Source organism: Antedon mediterranea, chromosome 7, assembly GCF_964355755.1.
Source record: "Antedon mediterranea chromosome 7, ecAntMedi1.1, whole genome shotgun sequence".
NCBI classification, from domain to species: domain Eukaryota; kingdom Metazoa; phylum Echinodermata; class Crinoidea; order Comatulida; family Antedonidae; genus Antedon; species Antedon mediterranea.
The window spans coordinates 23,970,124-23,992,763 of record NC_092676.1 but is presented as its reverse complement, the minus strand read 5'-3'; the positions used below and the strand labels follow the sequence as shown (position 1 = coordinate 23,992,763).

The following is a 22,640-nucleotide window of genomic DNA, read 5'->3' as shown; positions in this document are numbered from 1 at the left end:
GCATGTGATTTGGTCATTATGCGTTGTTCCCAGTGGACACGAGTTATATTATAATGTACATGTACAATTATATATTGGTCCTAATAGGTCTATCATATTATTACGGTATTGCTAAATATTAAAGCTGTGACTGTTCGTCCATGTCTGTGCACATGTAATAAATGGAACGATTCGGATTTTCAATGAAGTAGTATCAATAACTTAATTTAAAAACTTTGATCCAAATCCAAATTGTAAATCCAAAACGGCACAACCCCCAACCCAAACCTGACTTAAGGGTCTTTCACACCTGTTCCGGCACGGTTCCGGTCCTGCGAATCGAACATCAATGTTTCGTTTTCACGCGGCGGCTATGCGCCAATCGATATGTGCGTAGCCGCGTGAAAACGAAACATTGGCGTTCGATTGGATTTTCCGGCGCCGGACCGGAACCGTGCCGGAACAGGGGTGAAAGACCCTTAAGTCTAGAAAATGACGTGTAAAGCTTTGTCCACATTATCAAACTATTGTGATGTACCCAAATATCAAGTAAAGTCAAGTATCATTTATTGTCATTTGTTTTAAGAAAAAAACATAGAAATTCTGATATGGTAGTGATATGCCCAAATACAGTTGTGATATGACATTATCGTGTCCATATATGGACACATCACTCTTTTTTTGTCACATAAAGTTTGATAGTGTAGACAAGGCTTTAGACCAACACGCCGCGTCATATTTTGTCGACGTTCGCTTGACGAAACATAAACGCGTCAAAAAAGCTTTAAATATTTAAATTTGGATCGCTTCTGGGAAACTGAATTTAAATGCATGAAACATTGTTGATTTATAAATAAGCAAAGAATGCATGAATATTAGTATTACACTGATAATAAGACTCGTATGATATTTCACAATATATCCATGGCCTGTCGGAAGCAAATTTAGAATGGTCAGGACATTTTGAAATAAAACGTGTGAGAGTTAATTAATAACTAACTAAATGCAAGTTAATAAATGTAGGCGTTACGTTTAGGGGCATTACTGAACTGTATAGACCCTTTGTTGATATCTAGGTAGTTTACATGACTATATAGGAGCTATCCGGACATTAACTTGTACGGTAAGACGTGAGAATCCTAAATGTGCTGGATCTAATAAAAGAATTCACATCATATGTTACTAGAATACTGAGAATGTTGGTAAAGCCAAGGCCTGACGGTCTTACCGCTTCCGACGGGCCTGCTATCTTCATACAAGCATATCCTGAAATTGATGTTAAAAACACCCTTCAAAAAACGTGTTTTGTGATGATTTTTAGTCTGTGCTTTTATATAAACATCACATCCTTTTAATATAAAATGATATTTAGGCCTATAGCCATGAGGACACAAAAACTATGTAACATTTTTGTTATAAAGGCCAATTTACACAGACGAGCGGGTATAAGCGGAAAACCGCGTAGTTTTTCCAATAGAATCTTACCGTTACCGCCCGTCAGTGTAAATTGGCCTTTAACCTAAATATTATAGTTACCTAGGGCACTCCATCCATGAGGACGAGGATGACACAATGGATGAGTCTAGTGGAGGACACAATATAAAGTAAAAGAATAGCATACCTTTGACAGTTTGATAGAGATGCAGGTAATTTTAAATGTCTGTATAAAATATAATTAATTATGGATATAGTTTCCGTTTTCAGACTAAAATAAATAAATAAATAAATGCTTACATTTCTATTTATTGTTTTTTATTTATCAAACGTTCAAGTTGTGTAAATATCGGTGTAAAAGTGTTTAAATAATTATAAAGATACCATCTTAAACTATGTAGTAAAATTCTAAAATACTATTTTGTTTTTCAAATGTAAAGCTCTGTCTACACTATCAATCTAAATTGACAAAAAAGTGTGAAGTGTCCAAATATGGTAGTGATATGACGTCATCGTGTCCATATATGGGCACATCATTTTTTCACATAAAGTTTGATAGTGTAGATATAACTTATATTTAATTAGTAGTATTTTTATAACAATTACCGTAACAGTGAATGATATAAATTTAAATATATTTAATTAACTATATAAAAGAAAGTAAAATTTTATTTTCTTTCTGAATAGGAATATTGACATTTACCGATTGGAATACCTATTTAATGTCTTTACGGTCTTTGAATGTATGTTTCTCATCACCAAAGAGGTTAACATTTCAATTAATTGTTTTTCTCTAAAAAAGTACATCGCAACCTCTTAATTTTCCATTGTTGCACAGTTTAGGAAAACGTCATTGCAGTGCATGAACTTAAGACAAAAACTGAAATAAATACCAAACATCAATCACTTAATCGATAATAAACATGAGGGAATGGACCTTTAAGCGTGGTTCCCACTAGCGACGCAACGCAAGGACGTAACGCAACGCAAGTGAATTGACCAATCATAAGCGATGGCTTATTCGCTTGTGACTGCTAACTGTCTATAACTTCGCTTGTCATTGGTTAAAACGCTTGCGTTGCGTTGACGTCCTTGCGTTACGTTCTAGTGGGAACCAAGCTTTAGGCATAACATGGTTATGTACACACGCTTATATCAAAACATAACAATCATGCAAATTGAAGGGAAATGATATCCCTTTAAAATAAGTATAATAACTGGTTATATTATTTTGCATTATAAATGACGTCATTGTGTAAACATGCTATGGGTCCATTTCACCTCATCGGTTCAGGTGAAATGAATTCTTCTAATTGAGAACTTTAAGCTCTGTCTACACTATCAAAGTAGTTTGATAAAAATGTGTGATGTATCCAAATATGGTAGTGATATGCCCAAATATTGTAGTGGTATGACGTCATCATGATCATATATGGGCACATCACTTTTTTTCACAAAAGGTTTGTGTTGACAGAGCTTTAGACGTACTTTGCCACAATACCTTAGAAACATAATCAGTTATTTAAGAGGAAAAACAACATAAATAAAACTGGATACATTAGTGTGAGAATAGTAGAAACACTTGCAGCTGATGTGTCGTCGTCGTCCTTGTGGCGGTCGGCGGCTGATGATACACTGTATGATAATATATCCTTGATGTTCGACAGAGAGCCATTATTGGGAGCTGCCTTCAGGTGTAATATGCTACACATTAGTTCGTACATGTCGATGGCGTTCAACGAGTCAATCGTGAAGTTAGTCTTGAACGACGGACCTTCTGCCAACATCATAGACTTCATTGACAGCTCTTGATTGTCGAACCCGTGGTCAGCAAGGTGGTCGCCCACGTCAGTGCCATTCTGAAAGAAACATCCAAGTTAACCACCTCTCGATATATTGTTAAGTACGAAGAGTTTAACAAAGGAGTATGAAGCTCTAAACACTTGTTTTTGTCAAACTAGTATAATATGGTAGACAGAGCTTTATAAAGTTTTGGCGATGGGCTTGGAATAATGTTTTAGAAAAGAAAGAGACGGCAATGCGTATCTCTTTTCGACAACAAAAACCATAAATGTTTATTTATACAGTAGTAACCCCTATTTTCCCCAACAATAGATTTTCCCTCGATAGAGGTTGGCTGTAGTGTTAAAACATATCCCCCTCATTCGAAAGTGACGCTTAACTAATAGGGCTATTCCAAAAGAGAGGTTCTACTATATAATAGATTGTCCCTCGATAGGGCTACTTAATGCAATTTGGTGAACCCGTCAAGTTTTTAAACTTGTCTTTGTTTTCCTTATTGACGAAATAAATGAAATAAAATAGGCCTAAAAAGAAAAGGTGAAACTTACTGCTAAAATCATCCAGGGCAGATCGGCGATGGCAACGATTGGAAGAATTCTGTAATGTCCACGATAATGATAGTATTCGGGAACGTCCTCTTTCTTGTAAACCTTCATATTCGGGTGAGCATTCACCAACTTACTATACATACTCTCCAAGAAGCCATCTTTCGGTAAAATCATGGCCACTGGACTGTCTGCTATGTATGCTAATGTGTCATCCAGATTAATAAAGTCACTAAGATTAATTACATTTTTATTTGATATCTCCGTTATCCCATGATCACCCGCGATAATTATGTTCAATTCATCTTGCAATTTTAACTTACGAATTTGTTCTCGTAGATAACCGATATTTCTATCAAATTCTTCACAATTATCTTTAATGTCTGTAGAGTTTGGACCCGAAAAATGCGCTATGAGATCGAGCCGTTTCCATTCTAACACTACAACATCCGTACCTTTGTTCAGCCAGTCTATTGCTATATTCATTTTTGTGCTAAGGTTTGCAAAACGGTTATCAGTGAAGTTATTTGCTCCCACACCATCGATCTCTGCAAATCCTCCAAAATAATCAACAGATCCACTTATTTTGCCTTGCTTTCGAGCCGTTACCCATATAGGCTCAGAGATCCCAGCGTTCCACCAATAACTTTCGTTTCGGTTGATTGCCATTGCATAGGAATCATGAACACTGTCATACATCGTGTTATGGACAAGACCATGACTTTCTGGATACAAACCTATTTCAGATAAAAACAAAATAATTTTTTAACCTGATTTAGAAATAAGATAGATAAAATGATAATAAATATAACAATGAAAAAACATTAAAACCGTTGAAAGACATTAGCATGATCTTAAAGTTTCACACAATACAATAGGCCTATACAATATAATACAGAACATAAATTAATCAATATAATTGTGTGAGGAGGACGCATTAAGCCAAGGCTTTAAGTTTGGTCCTACATATGATCTTCACAACACAAATGCAAAGAAAAATTTAAAAAAAAATGACAAAGTTATTTCCTCAAAGATAATATTAGAATTATACTCAAGCCTATTAGTATTGCAAATTGATTTTCGACACGAAATTGATTATGCATATTTACGCTATGACGATGATATTCATACGGAGACATAAAACAACTCAGTCAGCTGAGAGGGTAGGCCTATACTGGGAATTACCAATGCAAATTTAGTGTCATTTCTCATAATTTGCAAAAATATACTTTACTGTAAATGGTGATTTCTATACCCCAATCACACAATCTGGCACAATTAAGCGTCTCAGTAATAAATACGATATATGGAGAAACAGTTTCGTGTTTTCTAATATCATCACGTTATGCGTTATAGCGTGTGGCATTTTACTTTGTCGAGTTCTTAGACTCTATGTATACTAATAGCTACCTTTTAAACAAACATACTTGGTATTAAATTATAATTTACGAAGGAATTAAAGACCCCCTTTAGGCCTATATGTATTTATGTATTCATTCCATAACCACACTCGATTTTGATTTTGTTATTTTTATTAAACTATTTAGTGAGGGTGACCCTAAACATCATATGCTGACAATCAAGGGGCCCTCATATAAAAAAAACATAATTATATGGAAAAAGAAAAACGGATGAACTATGTTTTTAAAAATATATACATAAATACAAAAATATAGCCTACAATACTATACAAAACGTTGATACAAGCTTTTAAAAGATTGACCTACCTGTAACTAAAGATACTTTAGATGGTACCATAGTAGGGAAGACATTTGTTAAAAAATTCACCCTAACTCCTTGCTTAGCCATCTCGTCCAGGTTAGGAGTATTCGCATTGTCCATATAGTCGTATCTCAATCCATCAACTAATATGAACAGCAGCTTCTGTTCTGAGTCCACCGCCACTCCTTCAAGCTCAAAAATTAAAGAGAAAAGAAAAAGATAACGCACAACTTCCATTCCTGCCCGTTTGTTGGTGAATAAGGTAAGTAGGCCTATTAAAGATATAAAGGAGGTATTTTATATGAATCTCATTTCCGATTTCTTGGCGCAAAATTGCTATTGGCTGAATTCATACTACGCTCTTGTGCAGTAAGGCGTGACGCCGGTTAATGTATAATTACGATAAATCGAAAATATTAACGCAAAGTTATGGAATGAGACCGAGAAAATATAACATAGTATTGGAACGGACGATGCGTTTCCGCAGAATGTCATTTTGACAAACGATAAATAATGCAGTACATTTGGAGTCAGTTTTTATTTGATCGTGGCTGAATCATTGAGGAATTATTTAACTCAAATTGCGCTTTTATGATCCCATAAATTTTAAGTGTGAATCGAACTTCGTGACAGTAAATGCAAATGCGGCTAAATACAATATATAATAATACACGGGTGTTTCCGATTCAAAATATACGGCTGCATTTTACTAACATGAAATTGCCTTTGAGACCTTCCTAATTGTTGGAACCATTAGGTTCATGACGCAAAATATAGACTTTTTAAATAGAATAATACAGAGAAGCCATAAGGTTAGTGGCCTCTTGGTGACTAATTTTGTTTTAAATCACTCTAGTAGGCCTACTTAATGTAATTATAATAATCGTCACATATTTTTGTTTCAGGATGGTATAACGTATTGTACACCCTAGCTCCTCTCCATATCATTCCAGTTGCATGGAGCTTGTGATGTAACACGCAAGGACCGAGCACGCGAGGACCGAGCATGCGTCTGATCCGAGACAGGCTTGGTTCGCACTAGAGACGAAACGAAAGTACGTAGACGCAACGCAAGCGAATTGACCAATGACAAGCAACAGTTCAAATAATACATTGGTCGAACACTTACGTTGTGCTTGCATCTCTCGTATTAGTTGAATTATGAAGTAAATTGTTTATAACAATTGTAAACAAAAAGAGGCGAATATGCATAGATTCTAAATAATTTCACTTCAATTAAATTTATTCATATTTTGAAACATGATCAGTGAATAGACATATAGTATTTCTGTTTAGATTAAAATATATATCTCAGAAACACATTCTAGTTCAATCACATCAAATGAAATTGTCTTTTCTTCATAAATAGATATATACGTACATGAAGTTTTATTGTTTTATCATGTTTTTTTTTTCTCTTTTTAATTTTAGTTTTTACATTTAGGTAATCCTGCCTCATTGATTTATGTTTGTACTTATTTTAATGTTGTGTGTACAATCCTTTGGAATGGCGATATAAATATTTTAGATTATTACATAATAAGGAAGGAGAGATTAAAGAAACTATTAAGGGACATCAGCTGAATTGGTGTTGAAATCTCTCTCTGGTGAAAATTCAAGTTATTGCTGGTAATTCTTTGCCATAGTTTGTCCACAATGTACTCAGACATTTTGCTTCCTGCAAAGAAAAACAAAAAATCCACATAAAATTACTGTAAATTAAAGTAAATTTATGCTATTAAATTTGGTTAGAATCGTTTTAATAGTAAATTAACTGGTGTTAACATACATCAGGAAAGAGTGTAATTATTATTATATAATATACATCTAAACAGAGTTTTATTAACATTATTAAGAGATGATTTAACTTTTTACAGAATACAATGTCATTACAGGGGAGTAAAGTCCCATGGGCCTGGATATGGAAAATTTGGTAGTCTTAAAGATGTATTGCCCCCCCAAAAACGTGAAAATTTAAAATCAATAAAATCAGACTTTGAATAGACTATTTTGTAGTTTAATAAAGTTAATCTCTTCTGTAGAAAAAAATATGGAAACAAATAAATATTTTCACTTTTAAAATGACAAAATAAATGGTTAAATCCAACCAATGGCAGCCAATTTTTTGCTTTAAATTACAGTTTTTTATGAAAATACCTTTTTTTTAATCCAATTTTTGGTCAAAGTGGATAACTATTAGGTGACATTAAAATGACATATTCAACCAAAACAATGTTAAGAATAATTTTTTCAGGAGGGTAATAAATATGTAAGTCTTGTGTTAGAATTTAGCCAAATTTAAACCATGGGTCAAGGTTTTGAGCTCTGCCTACACTATCAAACTAGTTTGACAAAAGAACTGCGATGTGCCCAGATATGGTAGTGATATACCCAAATATGGTAGTGATATGATGTCATCATGTTCATGGGCACACTACATTTCTTTGCCGCATAAAGTTTGATAGAGTAGACAGAGCTAAACTAATGTTTTCAGGTTTACCTTTATGTCACCTTTGTCATAAACACTATCCCATGTGAGTGGTAACGGAGATACTGGTTTAGATAATTTTATATCATCTTTATATCTGTGAGAAAAATTAGATTTAAGACAATAAATTCTACATAGAAAATAAATGTTTTTATTTTATTTTACATATTTAATTTCAAATTAAATAAATTGACAAATATATTTTCTTTCTTTTTCTTTTATCTGGGTTCTATGTTACTATTATATATGCAATAAAAGTTAATAATAATAATATATGATTTACTGATGGGCTTAAAATGTCATATCGAGATAAGATACTTAATAATATTAAACATGAACTATTACTAAACTATGCATGATAAAAGATGGAAGAAGATAAATTGATGTATAATCCCACCTGTCTGTATCTGTCAGACGATATGAATGTTGAGAGCTTTTTGAACTTCTGGCACTACTCCCTCTGCTGGAGGAGGTTGCGGACCTTGCTTCACGTTCTTCACTTTCAGGATGCTCCTCAATTACACTATTGTAAAATTGTCTCGTGTCCCGTGAATGTTGGATGTCAGTTGACCAATTGATTGCTGGAAGTACCGTGTTGGATATAGGTTCTGGAGGATTACTCATGTAGTTTACAGAACTTGTCTAAAAAATTAAAACATTTACAAATTATTAAAATGTATTCAGTCAAACAGGCATTTCAGCTCCATCTAGCCATGTAAAAACCATAAATATGTACAACTCATAAAGTTGCAAACACTGAGCTATTCCTGGTAGCATTGAAGATGCAAATATAGTCTTTAGACTCTACCACAAAGGGAGGTATGCCAAACAGTGCATTTGAGGGTAGATAGCATGAAGTCGCCTAAACAGGGTTTGGGGCTAAGAACATTCAGGCCTATATGAAGCTTCAAGCAAAATCAGAGCCACACACAGTGTCAAGAAAGTTTACATCAGCCCTGGAAAAACATGTATAAAGCATTGTCTTACACTATCAAACTAGTTTAATGTGCCCAAATATGGTAGCGATATGCCCAGATATGACATCATTATGTCCATACATGGGCACCTCACATTTCTTTTATAGTGTAGACAGAGCTTAACAATGTCTAGTAAATGTTCATTCACACTCTTTCAGCACATTTAATGTGGCCATGATTCAATGAGGCCTAACAACACATTATCAGGCCTGATATTACCTTACTTAATGAGATACAACATACTGTAGGTTAATGACTCAGGCATGAACATGCATACTTTGTATTATGTTATATAATCTTTAGTGTCAAATAAAACAATATGACATGATCTTTAACGTAACAGTGACCTTTTAGTTATGTCCTGATTAAAGATATCAAGCAAGCAAGCAAGCATGACACTAAAACTTTTGGAATAAAAGCATATCTGAATAAACTTAAGAAACAAATAGAAAAGAAAGATTTCTGTCCACTATGTATATATAGTTCTGAAACGAACTATTGAGTTTGTCAATTTTTTCGATCAATATACTTTGATTCCTGAGGATTATCAGAGTATATTGATCGAAACATCCAGAAACGCAACAGTTCTTTTCAGAACTATATATTTGTGGTGTACTGCAAACTTTATATCAACATTTGATTTTGCCATGTAAAACTTCAAACAATATAAAGATTCCTTTTAACCTACCACATCATCAATGTCTGGTCCTTCAAGTCTAGCTAGAAATTTTGGATGATTCATAAAAATCCTAAGGAAAAAAGAAACAAATGAAAGTATTTTTTGTTATTAAGAAAAACATTTTCAAGTAAAATCTGAAATATGTCACACCAATATTTTGTTTACAAACCTGCTTGTGGCTGCCTGATGGGTAATTGACATCTCATGCATATCCATCATGGTTTTCCTTTTCTGGTTTCGTATTCGAGCTCTAGCACCAAACTCCTCTCTCATCTGAACAACTTCTGGGTCTTCTTTTGGCGGATCTAAATCCATGTCTAACATACGGAGATGAGGTATCTCAGTCTGAAATAAGTCAGATCAACATATGAGCATGTCAAATGCCCGGACGGTTAATGCAGGGGCGTTGTTTACCATAAATAAAAAGCCAACAATACCGGTGTTCGAGGCCAATAGGCTGCTAGTCCTGGAAGTCTTAAGCTTGGTTCCCACTAGAACGTAACGCAAGGACGTAAACGCAACGCAAGCGTTTTAACCAATGACAAGCGAAGTTATAGACAGTTAGCAATCACAAGCGCATAAACCATCGCTTCTGATTGGTCAATTCACTTGAGTTGCGTTACGTCCTTGCGTTGCGTCGCTAGTGGGAACCACGTTTTATCGGATATAAACCGTAGGTCACATATAATGAATGGCTGTAGTGTCTACCATACCTAGCTTCTCACCATCTAATCTGTCACGAATTTGCTATTATTTTAATTGAACAAACCTTACCTTTGGATATTTTTTATTAAGTTCCAGCGCCTTAGGGTGTACTTCTTGCCGTCTTCCTTTCACAGGAGCTGACAGGAATGATGCTGTGGATTTAAGCTGATGAAAAAAAAACCATTTTGGGTATTAACAAATAATTTACCTTGCATGATTCAGACATAAAACTTTTCTATTGTTTTTCTTGTAGCATGTAAACAATACATTGAGTATACTGATACCAACTAAAACAAAAAAACTCACTTTCTGCAGTTCTTTGGATGTTCCTTGTCGTTCTGACTTTGATAATTCTGTGTCTTCTCTAATAAACGATAACTCTTTTGGTAGAAGAGGTTGGTTGTCCACTGTCTGTGTTGATGGCAGTGAAGATGTATGACTTTCATGATCATTTGATCCTTCTAAAATGGAGGACAACAAAGTTATACTAATTATTGTTTGATTTTATTGGTTTAAAGTTGTTCAAAAGACAATTCTGTACTAATAATACGTCAATTAAAGTTCCTGGGTCACGCGCTTCGAATGCCTGATGACGAACCATGCAAAGAGTACGCTCTGTATGTTCCTCAACATGGAAAAAGAAAACGAGGAAGGCAGAAAACCAACTTTCTGAGATACATCCAACAGCTTTTAGGGGATGAAGGAGGCATGATTACAACTGATAAGCTGTCAGAGTTAGCCAAGGACCGTTGTGGCTGGAGAAAGCTTGTAGTCGCCTGCTCCGCAGCCGACTGATGATGATGATGAATAGATAAATTTTTTTTTTCTTTGATTCAATAAAACCCACTTGACATATGTGAAGATTCCACCTCCATACTTGGTCCAAGTGTACGGTCACTATGGATTCCTGGTCGCAAAATGTCTTCCCAGAATTTATCATAATCTTCAATTGTTTGTATTTTACCATCTTTTCTCATTTGCTCTTCAAGTATAAGCACCTAAGAAAATCAAAAATTAAATATTTATCTGATTATCTGATCTATTTGGCTGCAGTTCATGATCCCAACAAAGTTTTAAATCTGTCTTCACCCAGATATACAAATGGGTACCTGGTATAGGTCAAAACACAACCGCTGCAACATTATGTTTCCAGACGTGTTTGATCCAAAACATTACCGTGGTAATAATCTTCAGCACTCTTAATCATTATTAAGTCAATTAACTTTAAAAGAGAGTGTAATTTCTAAGCATCACATATTATAACAGTTAGCCTACAGTTCGGGAGGAAAAAAAAAATCACAAAACTCTAATTGCATAAAACTAAAGTACTTACATTATACCAGTGACTTTTAAACAGTTCCTTAATAAATGCATCATCATCTATATTCTGCGATCGTTCATGTTTTTTTCTAGAAAGCTGTGTTTGTTTTTTCTGTTGAACAAAAGATATAAATGAATCATTTAACATTACGATCATATTAACACAGAAACAACATGAAGCTTTCAATTTTTGTGATTACCTAGGACATTGTGGGCATGGGATGTGCTTCCTCACTCAATTTTTCAGAGTGACACAATATGCGCAGGTCCTAGGCCTTGGTGACACATGCGCAGGTCCTAGGCCTTGGTGACACATGCGCAGGTCCTAGGCCTTGGTGACACAATATGTGCAGGTCCTAGGTCTTGATGACATAATATGTGCAGGTCCTAGGCCTTGGTGACACAATATGCGTAGGTCCTAGGTCTTGATGACATAATATGCGCAGGTCCTAGGCCTTGGTGACACAATATGCGCAGGTCCTAGGTCTTGACGACATAATATGCGCAGTTCCTAGGCCTTGGGTCATCACAAACCCAAAGCTCCCTAATAAAAAAAAAAGTTGTTACTGACAACTCACCTTTTCCTTTTCTCTCAGTTTCTTTTCAATTTTCTCTGTTCTTTTCTTAATATTCTTTCTTTGCTTCTCAACTTTTTCTGTGAGTGCTGACAAGTAAACATCATAATAGTGATTTCTCAGTTTAGTTAAGTCATCTAACACTCGCATGTGTTTCTGAAAAAATAAAGATCAACAAACATACAGTATTGTGTGCATGGAGGTAGAAATATTTTATACCTCCTCCATGGTGTGTGTAAGTTTACATTTAGGTTGGTCCTCATTTTATGCTTTGTATTATTTGTAGGGCATTTGATGAAATAAATGTTTGTTGAATTTGAATTAGTTAATATTAAGGTTCATTTGTTTACGATTTCAAATGTGCAAAACACAAGATAAACAAAGAGATTAACAAAAATGACAGTACTCCCTCTGCAAGATTCTTTAGTGCAAGTGCAAGTTTAACATTACTTTCAATGCACAGAACAGATCTAGAAACGAGGAAGGGGTTTGGTATGGTTGATGGAAGGACCAAAGCTTTTAAGTTAGGTAAATATAGTGCATAGGAATTTCATGGGTAAGACAAGGGGTATAATTTGGGATTTTTTTTATAGGTACAGTATATTTAAATTAGAACAAATTTCGAGTTCAGTTTTCTGTGCTTTCTATTAACACCAAATCTTTTCCTTATCTCTTTTGTTCCAACTGGTGCAAAAAAACCACAGCATTCCATTCACAAAATATTTACATTTACACAAACACAATATCTTACCAAAAGCAATGTTTTTAAATTTGAATGAGCTTCCTTGTGACTGTTACTATTGATAAAGCACTAAGCAGCAGAAATAGCAAAGAATATGTGAACATTTCAACGAAGAACAGCAAATAGTATAATATAATAATAAATGGTCTGACGAAATACTACACCGAGGCACACTGAACCACATCAAACCCACGGCTTTACTCACTATTGTCCATTCTCAACATTTTTTTATAGGATTCGATCCTCAATACATTGGGGTTCGGTGTGGTTTAATGGGGTACTTCGTCAGACCCATTATAAATAATAATAGAAAATCATTATTTTACAGATTTATATATATATATAAATATATATAAATATATATAAATATATATATATATAAATATATATATATATAAATATATATAAATATATATATATATAAATATATATATATATAAATATATATAAATATATATATATATAAATCAAGCAAAAGCAACCAATATCTGTCCTGTTTTGTCCACTTGGTATTAATCTTTGTATGATACCATATATCTATGTGTTTTTCTCTGTAACCAGATATATAGTTACCACAATAAAGAAGGGTTTGTAGGTACTGAACTTACCTCTTTTATTTCATTAAGTCGTCTCTTTTCTTTTTCCTCTTCTTCAAAAGGAGTAAAACTTTCTTTATTTGTCAGTTTGTTTTTACCTTTTTTCAGTGGTTTCTCCTTCTATAAAAGAAAAGATATAAAATTCCTACCTCATCTTTTATTTATAAATTACTGAACAAAATGGATGGCTACCCTACATTTAGGTTTTCTTTTCGTGGTCAAAGTAGTGTCACTGATATTAAGAATTTGATTTCAATGTAGTTCATGATTTGTAAAACAAGATTTTAATTTTCTCAATTATTTATTATTAATATTCGTGTTTACCCCCATTATTTTTCATTCACCTTTTGTACACTTTGGTTTTCAATGATTGGAGCATTTAGAAACTTAGTTCTAGTCCTGCCGAATGACTCAGTTGATCCAGTTCTTTTGGTGTTTGAATTGGTTTGTCTGTCTATTGGTGCTGCTCGTGTCTTCTGCAAGTGAGTTTCCATCTTATTCTAAAATGGGGTGAAAAAGATTAGTTAGGAATTGTAAATAAACATTCAGAAATGTATAATTTGTCAATTTGATGATACCAAAATAAAACATTGACTGATATGTTGGCAAATGTAGTTGGTAGTGCAAATTACATTATTATTATTATTTATTATTAGCTTATCCGGAAATCACTGGCCGCTAGGTTTACCCAGATTAGATTACTGGTATATATACATAGATACTATATTACTATAGTATATAGCTAGGCTATACTAAAGCCTAGAGTGTGTAGTACCGTAATCAGTTTTCAGACAGTCAGAACAGAGAGTGCCAACCAAGAACAAGATTTGACAAGAGGAGTGAGTGGGTAGCCTACTAGATAGAGGCCTGGCCTATCTAGTAGGCTAGGCCTTATCACTCAGATCTAGATAGTAGAGACAATTCTAATAGGCCTGTGCATACCTATGCGTTAAGTTATACGTATGATTCCATTAAATAGATTTATGAGGAATTTATGATACTATCAGACACTTATTATAATATTCTATCAATTATATAAAGAAACTGTGTTTTCTTACAAATGATTTTGTTTATCGACACCAGGTAACAAGAAAACCGCCCTCATACAGCTTAGCTATGAATAATCGTGAGTAGGCTTCATCACTCTCTTCCTTCCGCTTTTTAAACGGCTGGACATCAACAACCACACAGCAGACGACACGATAATAACAACATGGCGAGTTCCGAATGGGAAGAAGTGAAACGGCTTGCAGCAGATTTTCAACGAGCACAGCTTTCTACCACAGCAGCAAAGTATGGTGTTTTGTGCATTTGTCATTTATTTGTAACTTAACAATGCAAGTTAATTAAAAATGTCGTTCCTTTAATATGGATGCCCCATTTATAGGCTAGCCTAGGCTAGGCCTTCAACCGACTCACATCATTTACACACACACAGTTAGACGGCGGCGGCTCATCATCAATCAATCAGGCTTGAACGATTTAATAACGGTACAGCTAGGCTAGGCCTTATCGATTTGAAATGATTATAGGCCTAAATAGTGTAGGCCTAAGCCCCTAAATAGACCGAGGCCTAGCCTAGGCATAGGCTAGATCTCATAAAATTGCCTTTTTAAATTATAGAATTAAAATGTCAGTATTTACCGTTTTTAATCGGTCTAATTTTTTTTCACGGCGCTCTTTGATGTACGATTTTATGTACATAGCGCCCTCTATCCCATTTCATTTTGGGGCATTTTTTAATCAATTGATTTTTTTTTTTTACAGATTGTCTGAAAGAAATTGTATCGAAATTGTGACCAAACTTGTTGAAAGTAGTGTGCTAAATGTTATCTATACAAACGACGGCAAAGAATATCTAACCCCATCCCAGCTAACCAAGGAAATAAGTGATGAATTAATTGTTCATGGGGGTAATTGAATTGATTCTTTCAAAATCATATTTATATTACTTTTCAGAGAATATAACAAGTTGAACTGAGGCTTAATATATGGAAATAAATACTGTTTTATTTTAATTTTTAAATATTTATATTTATTAATTAATTGATTGATTAAATTTACTTTGATTACAGGAAGGATTAACCTTGTGGATCTACAACAGGTATGATTTATTTAAATAGACTAATAATAATGATAAATAAAAATACATATGTTGCATGACAGTTACCAGAGCAAGAGCAGAAATACAATTACTTCAAGATAGGATTTACTATGTCCTCATGGCCTAAATTACTTCTTCAAAGGTGCGAAAAACATATAGAAGCGTTTTAAAATAAAGTTTTAATGAAGATACTGTACTATAAAGGTCAAATGTAGACCCTAACTTTATATAACAAAAAATTGTGATGTGCCCATATATGGACACAATTACCATATTTGGGCACATCACGCTTTTTTGGCAAACAAGTTTGATAGTATAGACAGAGCTTTAGAGTTAATAAAAGAATTTTTACTTTTTTTTTTACGTTTTTCTTTACCAGATTATTAATGTTGACTTTACTCATGTGGAGGTAAAGGCTAATGAAATTGTGAAGAACGACCGAAATGTAAACCTGATTTTAGGACAACTCATTAACACGTAAGTTGTTAAAAACAAAATGTCATGGCTCTTAGTTTTGATGACAAAATAGTACTGTACTGACGGTTCTTGATGATGCAGAGGTTGGTTAATTATGTCATTGTTTTCCCATAGAGAGTATCTCGAGAGGTTAGCAGAGAAAATCAATGATCAGTTACAAGAGACTGGTCAGATCTCAATAGCAGAACTAGCTACTACTTACGATTTGCCTGGTGACTACCTAACTGAGGTCAGTGAAAACTAAATAATAATAAATGAAAATGTCTATAGCGCCGGTATCCTCTACCCAAGTGGCGCTCATGGCGCTATGTACATGAGCAACTTGAAAAAACATTAGCATATAGTGAATACTGTAGGGACTGGATATATGGTAGATTTCATTTAGCTTTGTTCCTTTCGCAGCTGGTGGAGAGAGAATTAGGGCGCCGTATAGATGGTCAGATGGATGCTTATGACCGTGGGGTTGTCTTCACAGCTGCGTTTGTTGCCAGACATAGTGCTCAGATATGCGGAGTATTTAGTGCAGTTACAAAGTATATCTAGTTTTATATTCTTAACCTCTTTCCGTTGTTTTATCTGTATTTTGCATGGTGAATCACTAGTAAAGTCAGGTTTGTGGTACACCATGTGATCCAAAGGAAATGTCTAAGGAAATAAGGTATAGTTGACAGTCGAGACACATGGTGTGTCAACTGACTTTACCTAGTCTTTAAATATTTTTGCTTTAATTGTCTATTGTTGCCTGAAATGTTAATGATTATAAAGTAGGTGATTTACATATTATGAATATTCATTACAAACATGTTCTGTATTGTTTTCAGACCTGTTCAAGTTCATAATGTACTCACAGAATTTGGTTTTCAAGAGAAATTATTTTACAGTAAGTACAGATATCGAAATGTGCATTGTGTTATTGCATTCCTATGATTACTAAAGCTCTGTCTACACTATCAAACTAGTGTGACAAAAAAAGTGTGATGTGCCCATATATGGTAGTGATGTGATGTCATCGTCTCCATATATGGGCACATTTTTTTTGTTACATAAAGTTTGATAGTGTAGATAGAGCTTAAAGGATGGAGGAAATTGTACAATAGAGTGTAGATTTGAACCATGGATTCTGCTATAGACACTCTAGTTTAGAAAATATTTTTGCTTTTTCCAGCTGTTTTGAATGAATTAATAAAAAAAGGCAGACTTAGAGGTTCGTTTGTTGGAGGTAAACAAGACAAAGCAACATATGTTCCAGATATGTACTCAAAGACACAGAACAACTGGATCGATTCTTTCTACAAACAAAATGGTTACTTTGGTAAAATATATTTATTTTTAACATTTTTTTTCATTTGTTGAACTGGTTCACAAAGCCCCTGTTTCAAGGGATTTCCACCTATCTGAGAGGGCAGTGATTAATTTATTATTGGTAATCCTTGGTCACATATGCCTAAAGCCATAAAAATAAAACACTAAGGAAAAAAACTGTGGTGAAGTGTTAAAATCAATATCATCATCCCTAATACGGCAGTGCCATCCCTTCAGTTCTTTGTAGTAGTACCCATATTAATTTTTTTTTTAATATTAAGAACAATTTAAACAATCTTTTTCAGAGTATGATACCTTAACCAGATTAGGTCTTACTGATGCGAAAGGCTATATCAAAACAAGGTTCAAGTCTCAAAACCTTCTGTTTCTGTCATCAAGTTGCGCAGGTTCGGGAATCCTAGACCAGGTTGAGGGCAGCATTGAAGAGGCATTGGACACGGGATCATGGATTGATGTTGAGGTAGGTTTTAACTGGAATAATCCAATCCAAATTGTACTTGTGGCTTTAATGTTGAGAATAATCCGTTTCATTTCTTACGTTACTGCCCTAATTATAATACACAAAGAGATGTTCTACTTGTAAGCATTAACTCAATTATTGAGGATATCTTAGCCAAGGATTTTTCTTTAACGTATAATTTTAAATTTTTGAGTGAATTTTTAATTTTTTTGGGTTTGAACTTGCATCTAGGCTATACAGAAACATATGGTTATTTTTAGAAAATGAGAATCTAATTGAATTAATTTACTTGCAGCCATTACTGCCATCATGTTTTAGCACAATGGATGCCAACCAGTGCCTTAATCATGTGCTAAAATCTAAGCGCGGTGCTAAGGTGTTCAGTAATAGTATTGTGGCTAGTGATAAATTCATAACTGAGTGCAAGACATTATTTGAGAAACCAATGCTTGCAAAAGCCGACAAGGTACAGTTTAAACTTTTTTTTCCTTAGGATTTCACATTTCACTACTACTGTTAATAGTTTTTTATTATTAAGTTATGGAAATAATCCTGGATATTCCTGGTAATTTGTTGCTGTAATATTTGAATATATGTCTACACTATTAAAAAAATTGTGATGTGCCCATATATGGACATGATAATGTCATATTACTGTACTACCATATTTGGGCATATCACTATCATATTTGGGCACATCACACTAGTTTGATAGTGTAGACAAATATAGTCTTTAGTCAGTGCAATGTAATGGTTAAGTCTTTTATTTAGTTCATTTCCATGCTTTTCCAGCGCTATATATATCACTATTATATTAATATTATTATCTCAATTTGACTATAATTTCCTCTTACTTTCTATTAAACACAATGAGATAGCCTGTACTAACGAAAGCCTGTACTAACAAAAGTAGCTAGGTTTTCACTTACTATTAATGAAACAATATCAAAAAATCTATTTTATCTACAGACTGCAAAAAATTCTCCAAACATATTTCTGCAATTGGATAAGAAAGCATTTGGACCTACGGAACACGAGGGAAAGAAAGATAAAAAGGAAGAAAAAAGAAGAAAGGGTGGTGGCGGAGGAGGTGGTGGTGGTTCAAAGGGAGGAATGGGAGGAAGAGAAGTAAAAATAAGAAAGGTGAAAAAACATCATAGAGGAAAAGAGGTGGAGGAAGAGGAGGAAGATATGTCTGGAGGTACAGTAGTTAGCAAATTCTAACATAAGAACTAGTGCAAGAAATAATGTTACTAAAGCTCTGTCTACACTATCAAACTAGTTTAATGTGCCCATATATGGTAGTGATATGCCTAAATATGGTAGTGATATGACATGTTTATATATGGGCACATCACATTTCTTTTTTCACATAAAATTTGATAGTGTAGACAGAGCTTTAGTCACAGAGCATTCAAGCATGCTGCCTGTTACAAGTTTTGGTGCATTATTTTGTTCTACCATCATAATTTTCATCATCCTAGAAATATACATTAATATAATATATATTTTCTTCCCATTTCGTTTTACGTTGTCTGGTTCATAAGCATAATTTCATTTTTCTAGGGTTACAAGCAACCGAAATACCATTTATGAAAGTTGAAGAGATACAAAGTTTTCTTGAAGAACAAGACCGTTTATCAGAATGCCCTGAGAGTTTTATTGAAGAGTTAGCGCAGTACTTGCATAGGTAAGTTTTCAAACGTGTGAACCGTATTCTTGTATAAGTGTCATAAATAGACATTTAAGTCTTTTAATTATACTGTATTTTTTATGTACCATCCTTTGTTTTATTGAATTTAACTTTCTCCATAGGCCACTCACTGCAGAATACCAAGTACAATTAAAAGCAGCAATAGGCTCACTATCCGGTGCTACAGACCACACATCCAGGCGTAAAAATCATGGAGAAGTGCAAGAGAAAGTCAACGGCTTGCTTACCAGTGTCAAAATGTTTGAGAAAAATATATCTATTTTTGAAGGTTAGTACTATTGTCTACAATTGGTACAACATACAGTTTTCTTGACAATGAGGTTAAAAGTGTGATCTTATCCAGTCACCATGGTGTGCGTTTTGGAGATACATTTTATATTATCTGTGCTTGTGTTTGAACTTGCATCTAGGCTTTGTTAGCTGTGGTTCTTACTCAATATAATGCTAATGTTTAATCTTCCCCCACAGATGACCTACGAGGTCAATTGGTGAAGTATCTACTGCGTACTATATGTACTGAGATTACTAATCATCTATTCAGTTATTTAGCTGCTGAGAATAATCTAGTCAATGTGGAAGCAAGTGATGTCACACACGAAGTACGTAAATATAATTGTTTAAATCTTGTTCTCAATTATTATATTATTATAAACTACAAAAGTCAAATGACACCAGTTGTGTAATCAGAGATCAATAAAGGTATTGGTGTTATAAAGGTCTGTCTATACTCTCAAACTAGTTTTGACAATAAAAGTGTAATGTGCCCAAATATGGTATAGTATAATGGTAGTGATATGACATCATCATTTCCATATATGGGAACATCACATTTTTTGTCATATAATGTTTGAGTGTAGACAGAGGTTAAGAAGTCCCAGATATGGATAGATATCCTGTCTATATGTTGTAGTGATAACAATATATATATTTTTTTATTCTAATATATTAATTGTATTAGAATAAATTATTATATTAAAATATAATTATTTTTACAGGTGAGGTTGAAAATTCTGAGCAAGATACCTGAAGAAATGAAAGTTGAGTTTACAAAACTAAATACATCACTGAATGCCAAGGTAAAACATAAAAATAATGTTAATTAGTCAAATATTTTACATAAATAATGATGATTTCAAATAATTTTAAACAATGATAATAGTGATTCATTTTTAAAGGTAACCTTTTAGTCGATTCCTTATTAAGTCGTTCATAATATCACCTGTTAGTAAGGACGTTATTGTATTTTTAGATATTTTATCAGAAGTTATACAATAACGATGTATTTTACTATTTTTAGAGCATTTCTGATTTTCTAAAGAGTTTAGAATCAGCAGCTAATGTGTGCGATGTTCTTTTGAAAAAAGTAGACAAGAAAAAAGAAAGGTAAGTTAGTTACAACTTTGTTGTGTTTAGTACTAGAACATTTCTGGGTAATTGCAAAAATTCTCAAAATGTTTACAGAAAGCTGAACGTGCATTAGAGCCGTTCATTATCACCATTAGATAATATCACTTTTTTATGAGATAGGGCTAATTCTAAATGACACATGATGCCTAATTGACCAATCAAATTGCAAGAATACAATCAGGTGTGTTATAAAATTATTTATCGAAACCATTTGTCTGATTTAACTCATTTTATCTTTCTAGGAACATTTTATTTAATCATAAACAATCATTAATTGCACAGTTGAAAGAAGAGTCAGATCCTGCAATGGCACTGCACTTAGCAGTTGTCATTCTCATACAGAATATGTGTAACTGTTGTGTACATACTCCTGGAAGGTAAGAATGTGGGTAGAACCCCCTGAAAAAGTGTCCCCTTTATAGTGGTGTCCCCTTTATAGTGGTGTCCCCTTTATAGTGGTGTCCCCTTAATAGGGGTGTCCCCTTTATAGGGGTGTCCCCTTTATAGGGGTGTCCTCTTAATAGGGGTGTCCCCTTAATAGGGGTGTCCCCTAGTGGTGTCCTCTTTATAGTGGTGTCCCCTTTATAGTGGTGTCCCCTTTATAGTGGTGTCCCCTTTATAGTGGTGTAACCTAAATGGGATTTGGCCATAGTGTTAAAACATATATTTTCCTTTGGTCAAACAAAATCCAACAAACAAAATCCACCCTATCATGATACAGATTCCTTTTATTATCTAATATAATTGAATTTACAGCGCTCATATCTTGGCTTGCCTTAAAAAATATAAAGAATAAAAGAACTATCTAACAAATCTTTTGTTATAATTTCGTATTTTAATAGTTTAATTAAAACCGTAGTACTTCCACAATCCAACCTGTATCAGCATTTGTGCAAATTAATATTTTAGGTTGTTTATGTGAAAAATGCTATTGTTAATTTACTGGTGAAATTAGTTTTTCTTTTTTTTTGTATATGGATGTACTACCCGAAATAAAAGAAATGAATGAATGAATACATTAGTTAAACTGTATTCAACATTTTCTCTTTATAGATGTATACCTCAATTATTAGTATTCCTAGAATCACACATTACTCCAAACCATTACAAAGTGTTATCAGACTACATGGCTTTGGTTCAGAAGCAGCTCAGTGCTATTAAAGATACTACTGAAGCAAAGACTAAAGATGGAAGTGAGAAGGCAGATGCAGAGAAGTCTGGTGAAGATGTGGCGAGCACTCTGATAGAACTGCTGCCTCAAGTGAAAGAAATTGCTCTTGCAAAGAAGACTTCAAGCTCTTCTGCTCAACCTGAAGACTAAATGGCCAGATAGTTTATTTTATTTCTATGGTTTTAAAGTATATAAATCATGATTATTTCTAATTTAAGACCAGTGTGGCTGGTTTCTATAATATAATCAGGACGGTTTTTAATTTGTTCGTCTTATTAAATTTACTATGAATTTATTGAACCCATCATTAAAATGCTTCTACAAAACATGCATATTTTATTGATGCTGCTAAAGCAACAGTTCTAAACTTTTATTTTAAAAGTTATAGTGTGAACATACATATACTAATGCTGCTACGG

General features: G+C 33.8%; 3 protein-coding genes across 5 annotated transcripts; 1 reads left to right on the top strand and 2 right to left on the bottom strand.

The window, feature by feature from the left end:
• Positions 1-1,725: 1,725 nt before the first annotated feature.
• LOC140055106 (ectonucleotide pyrophosphatase/phosphodiesterase family member 5-like) lies at positions 1,726-5,759 on the bottom strand. The gene is made up of 3 exons (XM_072100316.1): positions 5,489-5,759; positions 3,765-4,498; positions 1,726-3,272 (listed from the first exon to the last, which is right to left on the bottom strand). Exons 1-3 carry the CDS (start codon positions 5,718-5,720, stop codon positions 2,928-2,930), a joined length of 1,311 nt encoding a protein of 436 aa, XP_071956417.1. The 5' UTR covers positions 5,721-5,759; the 3' UTR covers positions 1,726-2,927.
• Positions 5,760-6,718: 959 nt separating this feature from the next.
• Positions 6,719-14,642, bottom strand: LOC140054638 (uncharacterized). 3 transcript variants are annotated; one of them, XM_072099706.1, is made up of 13 exons: positions 14,624-14,642; positions 13,910-14,065; positions 13,578-13,685; positions 12,231-12,383; positions 11,666-11,764; positions 11,180-11,330; positions 10,639-10,793; positions 10,402-10,497; positions 9,797-9,972; positions 9,637-9,697; positions 8,369-8,613; positions 7,984-8,068; positions 6,719-7,161 (listed from the first exon to the last, which is right to left on the bottom strand). In XM_072099706.1, the coding sequence occupies exons 2-13, from the start codon at positions 14,057-14,059 to the stop codon at positions 7,099-7,101; spliced, it is 1,542 nt and encodes a 513-aa protein (XP_071955807.1). In that variant the 5' UTR covers positions 14,060-14,065; positions 14,624-14,642; the 3' UTR covers positions 6,719-7,098. The 3 variants fall into 3 exon arrangements, with proteins under 3 accessions (XP_071955807.1, XP_071955809.1, XP_071955808.1); XM_072099708.1 differs by having other exon boundaries at positions 13,578-13,682; XM_072099707.1 differs by lacking the exon at positions 14,624-14,642 and adding an exon at positions 14,508-14,610.
• Positions 14,643-14,766: 124 nt separating this feature from the next.
• LOC140053891 (E3 UFM1-protein ligase 1-like) lies at positions 14,767-22,549 on the top strand. Its single transcript, XM_072098627.1, has 18 exons — positions 14,767-14,858; positions 15,333-15,478; positions 15,641-15,669; positions 16,049-16,146; positions 16,261-16,375; positions 16,549-16,679; positions 16,968-17,026; positions 17,312-17,458; positions 17,754-17,929; positions 18,225-18,395; positions 18,899-19,130; positions 19,496-19,619; positions 19,745-19,911; positions 20,112-20,242; positions 20,639-20,719; positions 20,941-21,026; positions 21,293-21,427; positions 22,104-22,549. Exons 1-18 carry the CDS (start codon positions 14,779-14,781, stop codon positions 22,369-22,371), a joined length of 2,376 nt encoding a protein of 791 aa, XP_071954728.1. The 5' UTR covers positions 14,767-14,778; the 3' UTR covers positions 22,372-22,549.
• Positions 22,550-22,640: the final 91 nt, after the last annotated feature.

Bases quoted from the DNA above. Each gene is read 5' to 3' on its own strand.
- LOC140054638 (XM_072099706.1), bottom strand. From the start codon at position 14,059: ATGGAAACTCACTTGCAGAAGACACGAGCAGCACCAATAGACAGACAA. The intron at 12,384-13,577 runs GTAAGTTCAGTA...TTATTTTTTCAG, and splicing joins GACTTAATGAAATAAAAGAG to AAACACATGCGAGTGTTAGA. The intron at 10,498-10,638 runs GTGAGTTTTTTT...TTTTTTCATCAG, and splicing joins CATCCAAAGAACTGCAGAAA to CTTAAATCCACAGCATCATT.
- LOC140053891 (XM_072098627.1), top strand. From the start codon at position 14,779: ATGGCGAGTTCCGAATGGGAAGAAGTGAAACGGCTTGCAGCAGATTTT. The intron at 18,396-18,898 runs GTACAGTTTAAA...TTTTATCTACAG, and splicing joins TGCTTGCAAAAGCCGACAAG to ACTGCAAAAAATTCTCCAAA. The intron at 20,243-20,638 runs GTACGTAAATAT...TTATTTTTACAG, and splicing joins CAAGTGATGTCACACACGAA to GTGAGGTTGAAAATTCTGAG.
- LOC140055106 (XM_072100316.1), bottom strand. From the start codon at position 5,720: ATGGAAGTTGTGCGTTATCTTTTTCTTTTCTCTTTAATTTTTGAGCTT. The intron at 4,499-5,488 runs GTAGGTCAATCT...TATCTGAAATAG, and splicing joins TAAAGTATCTTTAGTTACAG to GTTTGTATCCAGAAAGTCAT. The intron at 3,273-3,764 runs GTAAGTTTCACC...TGTTTCTTTCAG, and splicing joins TGCCCTGGATGATTTTAGCA to AATGGCACTGACGTGGGCGA.